The 12,102-nt window shown below is 39.2% G+C and overlaps 1 protein-coding gene and 1 long non-coding RNA gene across 3 annotated transcripts; both read right to left on the reverse strand.

Annotated features, from left to right (window-relative positions):
- Nucleotides 1-2,673: 2,673 nt before the first annotated feature.
- On the reverse strand, nt 2,674-4,111 carry LOC144713710 (uncharacterized). The gene is made up of 2 exons (XR_013584127.1): nt 3,545-4,111; nt 2,674-3,151 (listed from the first exon to the last, which is right to left on the reverse strand). It is a non-coding gene; the product is annotated as an uncharacterized LOC144713710 (long non-coding RNA).
- A 1,954-nt stretch (nt 4,112-6,065) lies between these two features.
- LOC144713839 (Flavodoxin family protein) lies at nt 6,066-11,613 on the reverse strand. 2 transcript variants are annotated; one of them, XM_078588553.1, is made up of 12 exons: nt 11,436-11,613; nt 10,891-10,968; nt 10,699-10,803; nt 10,045-10,136; nt 9,217-9,404; nt 8,634-8,725; nt 7,890-7,961; nt 7,694-7,804; nt 7,476-7,607; nt 7,212-7,331; nt 6,926-7,142; nt 6,066-6,857 (listed from the first exon to the last, which is right to left on the reverse strand). In XM_078588553.1, the coding sequence occupies exons 1-12, from the start codon at nt 11,580-11,582 to the stop codon at nt 6,337-6,339; spliced, it is 1,875 nt and encodes a 624-aa protein (XP_078444679.1). In that variant the 5' UTR covers nt 11,583-11,613; the 3' UTR covers nt 6,066-6,336. The 2 variants fall into 2 exon arrangements, with proteins under 2 accessions (XP_078444679.1, XP_078444680.1); XM_078588554.1 differs by lacking the exon at nt 11,436-11,613 and having other exon boundaries at nt 10,045-10,129; nt 10,706-10,803.
- Between the last annotated feature and the right edge of the window lie 489 nt (nt 11,614-12,102).

The raw sequence follows: 12,102 nt of genomic DNA on the forward strand, positions 1-12,102 counted from the left end.
TCGCTACTAAGTTGTTGTTTGCTCCTTTGCTCGAATTCTGGTTTGCAAAATTAGGTCTTGTATTCCATTGGATGTGCCCTGCATCTTGCCTTCCAAATGCCTTTACCTGTTCAATCATAGGACAAGACTCACCAGTATGTTCTTCACTAGAACAAAAACAGCAAAGGGGGTCAGTGGAAGAGTTGCAATTAACTAGAAATGCTTTTTCCTTAGTCCCCTGAAAAAAAAATTGGAAAGTGGTATTTATATCTTCTATTGTTTTACCAATTCTCATGTCCCTCTCTAATTTATCCATTCTGCCCACTAGCTCTACTACCTTTACATCAATAATTCCCCCATGTTTATGGCCTGCATTCCTGATAGTGTGAGAAAAACTCTGTCTATATGTCCACTCCACTAGCTTCTCCATAAGCTTCGTGGATTCATCTGCGCGAGTATCATGGAACATCCCTCCACTAGATATGTCCATGAGATGTCTTTCTTGATCATTCAATACTCCATAAAAAATGTAAACTAACTCATAAGATGGGGCGCCATGGTGGGGCACTTCCAAGTAAGTGTCAAGAATCTTTCCCAAGCTTCTCCAAGTGTGTCATTTCCCTAGTTTAAGTCCCTTATAGCCTTTTTTAGGGAAGCGGTATTTCCATAAGAATAAATTTTCTTTAAGAAGATTGACTGCATCTCACTCCATAATTGTAATTCCTGTCCTATTCCCTTGAACCATTCTTTTGCTCTGTCTTTTAAGGCAAACTGAAAGAGCCTAAGCTTGAGAATCACTTGAGGAACACCTGCATAACTGTAAGCATAAAAAATTTGAGTGTATTCTTCTAAGAACTCATGAGGTTATTCATAAAGTTTTCCATAAAAATTAGGTAGTTGGTTGATCATGTTTGGATCTATTCTGAAATTGATATTCCTTGGTAGAGGGGCAGATATCTTTGTATAGGCTTCACTTTTTACAGGGTCATAATACTCTCTAAGTCTCATTCTTCTTGCTCCGTGTTCAACTGGGCGGTTCTGGTTGTCGCCCATCTCTACTTTAATTGGTTGACTTTGTCCCTCGGAACTCTAAAAAATGTTTTCAATGCTTGAACTTCTTCCTCTTTCTCTGATTTTCTCAAGGTCAACTAGTCAAGATTTTAAAGATCTTCTACCCTCATATAGAAGATCTTAAATTCGTACTAAAAGCAGTTTAGTAAGTCTAAATCATGATAACATGCAAATATGGACATTTAGATGCAGAGAGTTATCATTATGCATGATATTTCTAAAATAGTTTGCATGTTTCCAGTACCTTATGGGGAACTTGTTCCACCTTTGACTTGCTCACTTCAAGATTTCTCTGAAGCCACTCAAGTACCAAACCTCTAGAAGTATTTACGTGATCAAGTTACTGTTGGATCTCTACTTCTCCAACTCTTCTTGAAAACCTTATAGACCTTCTTACCATGAAGACTCTCTTCTTGGATGAGTGGAGAAGAACTCAGAAGGTGGGGGGGGAGGAGGAGGGAATAGTTCTCTCTGTCTTGGATGCCACAAATGGGTGCCCCTTCCCCTATTTATATTTCACTTAAAGATTTTTCTCAAAAACCCATCAAATAAAATATATTCACCCATACCCCTATGATCTTATGTGTGTGAAACTCTAGGACCATATATCATTCTAGTTATTGACTTGGGTGACCCAATAACAATTATTAGCCAATTTGATTAATTAACTATATCAGCATATATATTAATTAATCAATGAATGATTTAACCCAAGGGATAGGTTAAGTTTCCCGGCCGAGGGGTGCTGAGTGATGGAAGATGAATTGCGTGTAAATTTTTTCTGTCATTGTAATTTTAATTTTCCTTAAATAAAATACATATGATAAAAGTTATAAACTCACTTAGACTTATAATTAGAGTAAGGGTGTCTCCACAGGGACTGGCCTTTAGAGGTGTATTTAATAATTGAGTTTAAGTTAGTAAGATGTAATAGTAATAATAAGGATAGTAAGTGGTACACAGTAAGTAAGTGATAAAATATTACGTACATAAGAGAATTAGATGTGAAGGAAGGAATAGAAAGTATTATTTATAATAGTTATAGGTATTGATTGAGGGTAGGATATTATTTATTTAAATAATAATGAGGTATATTTTAGATAGGAAATATGTATAATACTAATATCTATTAAGATCTAATTAGATAGTGAAGAATAACTGTATTTTTCGTAAGGAGTAGAAAGAAGAGAGAAAACAAGTGTTATAAAGATAGGAGAAATAAGGAAGTATTTCTTTATAAAGATAAATATTAGGGGAATGGAGATACTTATAAATATATATCCCAATAGTTTAAGCTTTAAGAGAGAGGTTGGTAAGTGTATGATATAATTAATTAACTAGCTAGACAGGGGGAGTGGTTAGGACAAGATAGAGGGGCTAGTAAGGGTAATTAAGAAGTATATCTATGAATATAAGGTCCCCTATGGTAGTATAATATGATTTATATAGGTAAACTATTTATTATGTAGTTAATATAAATTATATGTTTTCATATCTTTTTTTGCAAAAATTCGAAGGTAATTCTGTCAACACCAGAGTGGTGTTTGATAGAATGCCCAATAGAGTTTGAAATAGAATGTATATGTATTTTTTATACAATTCGTAATAAGTGAAAGCAATAAGAACTCACCAAAATCGGCAAAATCTCATGATGTGAAGCACGTGTTTGAAGAAATGCCTCACAGAGGCTGTGGTAGCAAATTTCAATGAAACTGGTAAAATCAAAAAGCTGAATCAAACGCAGGCATCCATAGTAGATGAACACATAGTAATCAAACTATGGAAGTCAGAAGTGAGATTGAATCGCCCAGATTCAAATGGTCGGAGATTATGGGCACCGATCGTCGCCCTGACCTCCTCCTGTGCCGTCTTGAGCAGTAGGAACAGTCAGATGGATGTCACGCTCGTCAGCTTGTTCTCACTGCCGCTGGAAGGGCCCTCTGTCGATGATATCTCAGTTGGAAGGTCCTAAGGTCCTAAAATTAGGGGCCTCCGGGCTTCTTAATGCCTTTGGAAGGACCTCCCATGGCCGTTGATGGAGGGAGACATGATTAATATAGTGCACCCCTTTGAGCCATGGCTGCTTGCCCTGTTAGTTGCCCTGTGATGAGTTGAAATTTAGGTTGCTTCGCCTAATCATTGCTTAATTTTCAACTTATGCAATAATTTCCTAACCACTTTAAGACAAGTATTTTTACGTAGAGTTTGTGTGTAGGATGTCGAACCACCAGGAGAGGTTTACAGTTTGATTGATTAATAACTCTAATTAAGAATGGAAATAAGAAATTGCTTAACAAACAGACCCCAAAGATAGAAATGACACTGCCATGTTTATAAGTTACTCAAATTTATATACTAATTCTAAATATTCAGTGTAGAAGAAAAGTTAAGCCCATACTAACTTCCAAGGGAAGGGATTGAACGATTTACATCAATGTACTTACTATGAATGTGAAATGGATGACATGCTTCTTTGTGATGATGACTACAATACCTCTTCTCCGTGATGCTTCCAAGATCTAACATCTTCTCATTACTCCATACATTTCGCCTGGAGTTGTAACAAAATGAAAATCGATTGAAAGAGTTTGGAAGATGTTCACAGCGAGAATTGGATAGTAGTGCCTCGTTTCCTTCTGCTTCACCGCTTCGTCTTCTCTCACGTCTTTGCTTCAATTTTTTGATGCCCCTTTCGCTCTCGGTCATCCCCTTTTCTCCGCCGTAGCCTCCCTCCATTTTCCCGCTTCTTTTTTTCTTTCCTTCTTTCCCGACCGTTTGATCTCCTTTGTTTGGAGTCTCATGGTTTGGATGTTGCCACGTCGTGCTCGTCCGCTGTCAACTTTCATCCCATATGGATTGATTTTATTTTGCGTGCGGTTGTAGAATTGAAGCTGCTCATTCAGTGCTTTTTTTTTTCTTTTTTTTTTTTTCTCTCATTCAGTGCTTTGTTCACACGCTACATGGGCATTCCTGCCACTGGAACATGCAAAGCTGGCCTTGTGGATGTAGGATCTATTTTTTCCTGGAAATGCATATCCAAAGAAATAATTAAAATCCCATGCTCCTTAGAAGACTCAAAAAATATAATAATTTTGTTCGTTCTTTTTCAACCAATAGCCCCCTTATGAGTGCCAAGTTTATCTCTGATAGATAATCATTCATAAAGCTTCAGAACACAGTAATTTTAATGCAAAGGCTGGTCATCCAATAGATTTAACTAGTTTCGGTAAAGCCAGATCTAACGGGACAGGAATAGATCTAGCCATGTGGAAGCCTAAACGACTCTATTTAAGCTAAATGCATAAGAGTGGATCTTTTGGACCTTCAGAATGGAGAACTTTTACCAATGGCAGATGGGCGCACTTAAATGTGTTACATGTCTTATGATTCAGCGTGTACATCCCTTTATCTACTAAAAAAATACAATTAATTAACAAATCTACCCATCAGCAAAATTGGTTACTTGACTTAGTTTCTTCATATCTTACTTGTATTATGCTCATACTCTCAGGGATGATGTTTCAATCACAAATATTAGAGGACTCCTTGGGATATAATGACCTCACTATGTAGGCTCGAGTAATTTTGTCAGCCCATTTTATAAGATCTAACATTGACCTCACGTTCTTCTTTACTTTTTAATCTCATTTTTGGTAATCTTGAAGATTTACATTTGAAACATAAAGAAAGTCATATCTGGTTGATAAACCATCATCACAAATTCATCCTCTCATATATTTGATAATTTTCTATGATTTTATGGACGATTCATTATCACACTTGTAAATCAGCTCAATTTACAAGGCTCTCTTCCTCTCAAGGATATTAAGATAATATATAACACAGTTGAGGCCTCCGGATAATAAGGTAAAATTGAATTTCTGGCCATTTCTGGCCATTTCTGGCTAGATGTATTTCTGAGATTATTTCAAAAGTCTCCCATATGGGATTAACTTGGCCATCTGATTACGATTTTAGGAGGTAAGCTTACCTCCTCTTCTTTTGTCTTTTTCTGCAGATCAAAGGGTGCATCGGTCGGACGGACCACAGCCAATCCGACTATAAAGGAACCAGATTTGACGGCTGGAAAAGAACCTGAATTTGAAGAAGAATATCCAGTGATGAAAATTGATCCCAATCTTGATGATCGGACGATCGGACAGCTGCAGATCGATCTGGCCATCAAAAATCAAGAAAATGGCCATAAAAATCATCCAGTTCTTGTGTTCTTCGTGTGGCTTCTAGCAAATGGCTAGCCGGTGTGAAACAAAGCCCATGGAGACGTGAAGAATTGCGTTTTCATGAAAAGGCTAATGAATTCCTTCTCTTCTCATTAGTTGATTCCTGTTTGAGTAAGACTCCAAGGCATCGGGTGAAATGTACGAGTCCATGAAGATATGAACGTGAAGAGAGCATCACTTGCACAGAGGTGAAAGCAAGGTTAGATTAGGAGTAGATTTTGTTTTAATATTATTAGAATCGATTTAGGTTTAGATAAATACCTCTAATTAAATACACCATTAGATCTTTATGTTTTGATCTGCGAAAGGAGATAAATACATAAAGACCATTCCATCATCCTTCTCATATTTCCATATTCTTAAAGAAACCGTAATTAAAATCTAGATACCTCTCCTCCCCGTGGATCTACCCTTGCTCACTCTAGATTAGGTTATTTAGTGATTAAGGAGTTACGTAATTAAAATCTAGATACCTCTCCTCCCCGTGGATCTACCCTTGCTCACTCTAGATTAGGTTATTTAGTGATTAAGGAGTTACGTAATTAAAATCTAGATACCTCTCCTCCCCGTGGATCTACCCTTGCTCACTCTATATTAGGTTATTTAGTGATTAAGGAGTTATCTATATTAGGTCATTTATCTGTACATCTAAATGGCTCTTATTCAGGGAAGAATCAAAGAATAACCCTCGCAGAGATAAGGTGGAAATATTCTGTAACAAAATCACTCATTCTGGGCAATGCAAGAGAGAAGCCATTGAGAAACTACAAAACATAGTAAATATTTTTGGCATTGGGATAAAAATTGAACCGACTCGGTCAAATTAAAGTAGACATATTCTGTCACATTCTTCCTCCCCCCACAAGAAAAAAATGAGCAGCACTAATAAATCCAGGGGAGAGTAATTGTAAAATAGCTCCATTTTGCCATGTGCAGAGGAGCATTGGTTTTCTTCACACCCTTGGCTGCTGCCCATGAGAAATTACCCACAAAATTCACCAGAAAATCATGTATTTTTTTGAGAAATTATGTTTCCGGAGAGAGTCTACGACCAAGCCTCAATAAAGATTTTCCCTCCCTGGTCCCTCCTGAGCCACCTACTGGCAGCCGCCATGTCAGCATGAATTTCCGCAGCCACGATCTCCTCTAGTGCCGTTAACACATCAGCCGGCATTTTAGATGCAGACCCGGCAATATACACATGCGCGCCGCTTCTCAGCATCCGCCACACCCTCTCTCTCTCCTCTCTCATCTTATCCTGCACGTACACCTTCCTCGGCTGGTCCCTTGAGAACGCTGCCAAAAACCCACCTCCGCCGCCGCTCTCCGCCAGCACGCCACCGCTCTCCGTTTGCCTCATCCAGAAATCCCTGTACAGAAAGTCCTTTTCCTTATTCCTACAACCGAAGAAGAAGAGAACCGGTGGCCCCGACTTTTGCGCGGCCCGCTCCTCCACAAAGCCACGGAACGGGGCGCAGCCAGTGCCCGGGCCCACCAGAATCAGCGGTGCAGTTGGCGGTGGCAGAGGCAGGCTTCCACTGTGGATCCACGCTGGCACCTGGACCCCTGAAACGACACAATTCAATTCTAACAAGTTTGATTATTCATTAATTATTTAATTATGGATTAATTACTGTGATCGGGGTCGAGGCGGGTGAGCCAGGTGGAGCATAGGCCGAAGCGTTTTCTTTTGAAGGGAGTTGACCAGGTCAATGCTTTGACAGTGAGGTGGACCTGACGGGGGTGGGCCCGGGGTGAAGACGCGATAGAGAAGGGCCGTGTCTTGAGCGGGGGTGAAAGCTGAATGAGCCACTCCAAGGGCAATTGTACGGAGGGAAAGTCCTCCAGCACCTGCAAAAGAAAATAAATAAACAATTTTTGCCTCAACTTTTAAAATTGCAAGGATATCCCCTCAATCACCTCCAAGATGGTTCGTCTCTCCTTCTGGTTGTATTGGTAAAGATCATCTCTGCCCTCTGGCGATGCGAAGTACTGCAGCCTCTCCTTTTCATGTTCGGCTCCCGCAAAGAAGCTCATCACCTAATCAGCTATAGTTTTTTTAGTACAGTTGGTAAGCACTTGAATCTGAGAAAAGATTTTTAAGAGTATTTTGGTTGATGCTTTTAAAATGTTTTAAACTTTTGAAAGTGAATAAGAAGAGTGAACTATTTGTTGCCATCTTGCCTCAAAGAAATAACGACTGGGACAAGCTGACGTCACATCCATTGCCAGCTGCACAAATGCTCTAAGCTTGACTGGTGCCACGGAGGCGACAGCAGTTGGATCATGATCGGTGCCAGAGTCTCTGGGAAGAACCTATATAATAAGAACCAGGGTAATAATTTTTTCATTCTTAGTTTTGTAATAATTTCTCGGTGATGAAAATGTGTTCCAACACTTACAGTGATGTACGAGTCTGGGTCAAGATTTGATCGGCGAATGAAAGCCTCGACGGTGTCCGGATCCTGTGCAGGTAGAACTTCAAGAATATCTCCTACTTGGTAGTGGAGATCCTGAACAGAGTGAGACATTGATTCATGAAAGATCTTTTGATGCCGAAGACGAGGTCTAGAAAGATGAGGCGGAAGAGAGACTCACATTGTCGCATTCAAATTCTATGTGGCGCACATCTGCATCAGCATCCGCAGCAGTCAAACGTTGATTTTTGACCTACAGTGAAGAAAAATCAACCAGATGTTTTTATCATAAAGCTCTATGATGAATCAAGTCCAACCACAGTCTGAAAGCTCTGAAACACTTGTCGGTGATTGAATTGGACCAGATAAAGAAATATGATCCGATGGAGGAATTATTGATCCTATCCAATCGATCTAATTGCCAGGATCACAACTGGTCGATTGATCAATCAGCCTTCATCATGAATGATGGATCAGCTCCAATTAATCAGATCGGATGGGTCACCTTCAATCTGATCAACCGTAGATCAATTATGATCGAACGGCCCTGATCATAAATGATGACTCCCATCCATCAATAGGATGGCCAGGACGGAGATAAATCTGATCAATCCAATCTGGTAAAATAGGGCAGATCAATCATGATCAATCGATCAAAATAAATAGAATTGATTCACCGGTTGATCCAAGCAATCTGACTCAAAGTTCTCCTGATCCTCAACCCAGCAAATGTATCAGTGATGAAATAACACAAGAATCAGATCAATTTTTTTGCTGATGATTATCCTATGCTTCCGTAAAAGGATAGGTATTTGAAATGAATGAAACATCCCGCATATTAATTAAAATCCACACAATGGCCCCCGACGTCACAGGATATGACAACTTGCACGAACTTAGTATCACATGATAAGTAGAAATGTACCATTTGGAGGAGATATTCTGGCCTCTTGTGATGAGACTTCCCAAGAGACATAGAACGAACTCTCCCGATCAGATCCATGTCACAGTTGAAATCTATCATGAAGGTCAGAATAAGGATTTATCACAAAAATATATGAGGGAGGATAGATGTTCAAGATTTCAAATTATTTCGAGATCATTCTAAATTGTGAAAGAAGTTACTTAAAAAATTAGATGTAATATAAAAAGCTCCGCTACAACCCCATTCGACTAAGGTGTCTTTTTATTCTCGACATAGGAAGCACACGAGCAGATAATACTTAATAAGCCAGACTGATGCAGACCTGCATAAAAACTGAACAGAAACTACACAAATGGAGTGCAATTTGGAACATCTGCCCTACATTAAACTTGAAACTTTTAATTCTGCCCGTTCGATAAAATGGAATGCAACTTTTCTGTCTAAAGTACACTTTTTATTCAAAAAAATCTTTAAACTACATTTCATTATTTTCTGTTGACAACAGGTGTATCGCCCCAGAGCATCAACTGATGAAAAAATTTAAAATATGTTGTAAAACCTTAAATAGAAAAAATAATTTTACCTGAGAAGGCTGAAGAACCGTTTGAAATCGTCTCACTATTAGTATGAAAAATAACTTCAAATTTTGGGGAGTCTAAGGATTGAGTAGAAGCATCCATGTCATAAACCCTCCTGGGCAACAATATAGGATCCTTTTCATGCAAAGCATTCCATAAAGATGAAAGCCATGGATCAAAGGCGCCCTCATATCTGCAAGTAAAACAACACGACTTCAAGTTGAGAGGGAGGGATACAGTAACCGTAAGACGACTTATTTTAGTTGACAATAACTAGCAAAGACTTACCGTGATAAATATCTAGCGACACCAAGAATCAAATAATGAAATCCAAATAACATGTTTACTTTGGGTAACCTATATTTATATCTGCTAACCACGGTTTAACGTGAATGCCATGAAAGCAGTTTTGTAATGATCATCTCAGGAGAAAGCTGAACAGCGGTAGCACTATAAATAACTAAATATACAAAAGGCGAATATTATGTTTCCCCATCCTTAACGAAAGTATTTTAGACATTTTTTGCTATATCAGTTTCACGTGAAATATCTGCAACCCTTCCATAAGAAAAATGAACAAGAGGTTGTTTTCGAAACAGCCGGGAGATCATCCTGAAAAGATTTCAGACGCAGATCCTTTTTGTTCTTGCTCATCTTCTTCAGTGCCGATCCCTCTCTTTCTCCCTCTCACAGTGCCAAACATCATACATATCATAACGGAAAGCCAACGAATAGGTTAACGCAAAAGACGGAATTTGACAAAAATATGTGGGAGCACCAACAATGATTAAATTCTATTCCCAGAGTGAAATATATCAATATTAGTGGCATACCCAGACCGATGCTGATCATCTCCCAAGCCCCTTTGGACCAAAGGCTTTCCTCCAATGTTAAGAAGCCGTCTATCCAGCTTCTTTGCTGCAAACTGAAACCATCAATCAGACACAATACAATCAGGAGACAGATGTAAGGGAAACTGTCAACAATTGGGTCTTTCTAAAGTCTTCCCACAAAGACTCATTTGCAGGGAGGTCACATGCATTCTCGGTGATTAATCGTGATAGGCTTTATTAAGGTTTTTAAGGTTTACTATATTTTTTCTTTGGAGAAAATCTAAGGGATTGTGATTTAAAAACTAGTAGTTATGAGTGGAGCTATGTATTGCCACAGTAAGGTACGATAAATACAAAGAAAAATAACTGATCCATCTGAAGTTTCAGATATGTATCTCATGAAACCAAACTGATTTAGAGCATTCACCTGTGACGTCGATAAAGGAATAAAGTATATCTGTATAACTTGAATTCTTTGGAAATTATAAATCTAAGTGTAGGCACTTTTTCTCGGTGTGAAATACATTTTTCAAAAAGTTGATTCAATCAACGTATCACCCGTGGCCATTATTTGGCGTGTAATGACTGTAACATGATAAATGCAGGGATTAGTTATGTATAATTATTGCATTGAAACTTCAAAAAAAAAATTACATTGTACTTTTGGTAGGAAGCGTCACCAAGTCCAAATACAGCATAATGTACTTGTTCCAGCCAGAGACTACTGATGTTCTTCTGTAAAAGGAACTTCCAAAACTCCTGCAAATAAAAACTATTCGGCTTCAGAAATAATGGCGGGAGTTGGAAAATTATAATTTCGAAAACTCAACTCTATCAAATGCAAACCTTCATAGAATCAGGCATATCCCCTTGGCCTGCAGTGGATACGACAAAGATCACGAAAACTTCACCAGGAAGTAATTTCTGAAAAAAAAGGTGACAAATTCTCCCGTAAGAAACCGTTCAAAGATAATATACCAAAAAATGACAGCCTATGCTGAGGACAAAAATCTTCTCAGGAGAAATCGAGAGAGGAATAAACTCTTATATTATTTCATGATGGAGATCATAATGACAATCCCGGTACCAACGATTCCTAATTCATCGGTTCTTCCAAAAGATGTCCAGTCGCCGTACGCTTCGTCAAGGAGGTTTCCATACAAACAGATCAGTTTAACCGCGATCAAACGAGAACTACCGGTCTGCTAGTTCCTCAACAAGTTATGCTGCTAGAAAGGCTCTCCCATACAGCTCAAATTGACAATCTTAATTAAAAAACTGACAAGTTAGGTATCAGAAACGAAGAAATAAAGGTCATGTTCCAAGTATTGCGTGAAATTAAAGCGAATACTGCGAAATTCATGAGACTGATAAAAGATACAGATCCTCACGGCGTCAAACTCGTCCACGGAGATTACATCAACGCAAGGACAGCCCCTGCGAGATGCCTCCCTGCCCACGCGCTCGGCCGCGTCTTCAGCGGTTCCGGTCTGCGATCCGAACAGCACCAGCAGCCTGCGACGCCCTTCAGCTCCCATCTCCTACACTTCGCCGCCTTCTTCCCTTCGATTCGCGCCAGACTGCTATTTTTGACGCTTTTTCGGCTATTTATTGCAGCCCATGGCACGGTTCGTGGACGGATGACGTAACGAATTTCATTCCGACAGGCGTCCCATTATAGTTCCGGATCGTCCGGGTCGTAGACGATGGACGGGACGGGACGAAGATAGTCCAGTCCCTTGTCTCGGACGAAATCTCTAATAAAAATAGTTCCAAGGTTTGATTGAATTAATATGGATTTTTCTAAGGTTTTTTAGGGAAATATGGAGGAGAGAGAAAGCAGAGGGATATATGTACGGTTACTTTTGGCCGGCTTCAGTTTGGGCGGACGAAAAAAAGTAGGGACTTTGATGCAAAATGTCAAGGAATTGATATAGAGATGTGATGTGGCAAGATCTCAACTGTCAGAAGTGAATCGGACGGATTTTCGTCCATGTGTTACCGTCCATCGTTCTAGACCCCCGAACGGGATGGTTTTTCGTCTGATGATACGAAAAT

The sequence above is a fragment of the Wolffia australiana genome, chromosome 16 (genome assembly GCF_029677425.1).
Source record: "Wolffia australiana isolate 7733 chromosome 16, ASM2967742v1".
NCBI lineage: Eukaryota > Viridiplantae > Streptophyta > Magnoliopsida > Alismatales > Araceae > Wolffia > Wolffia australiana.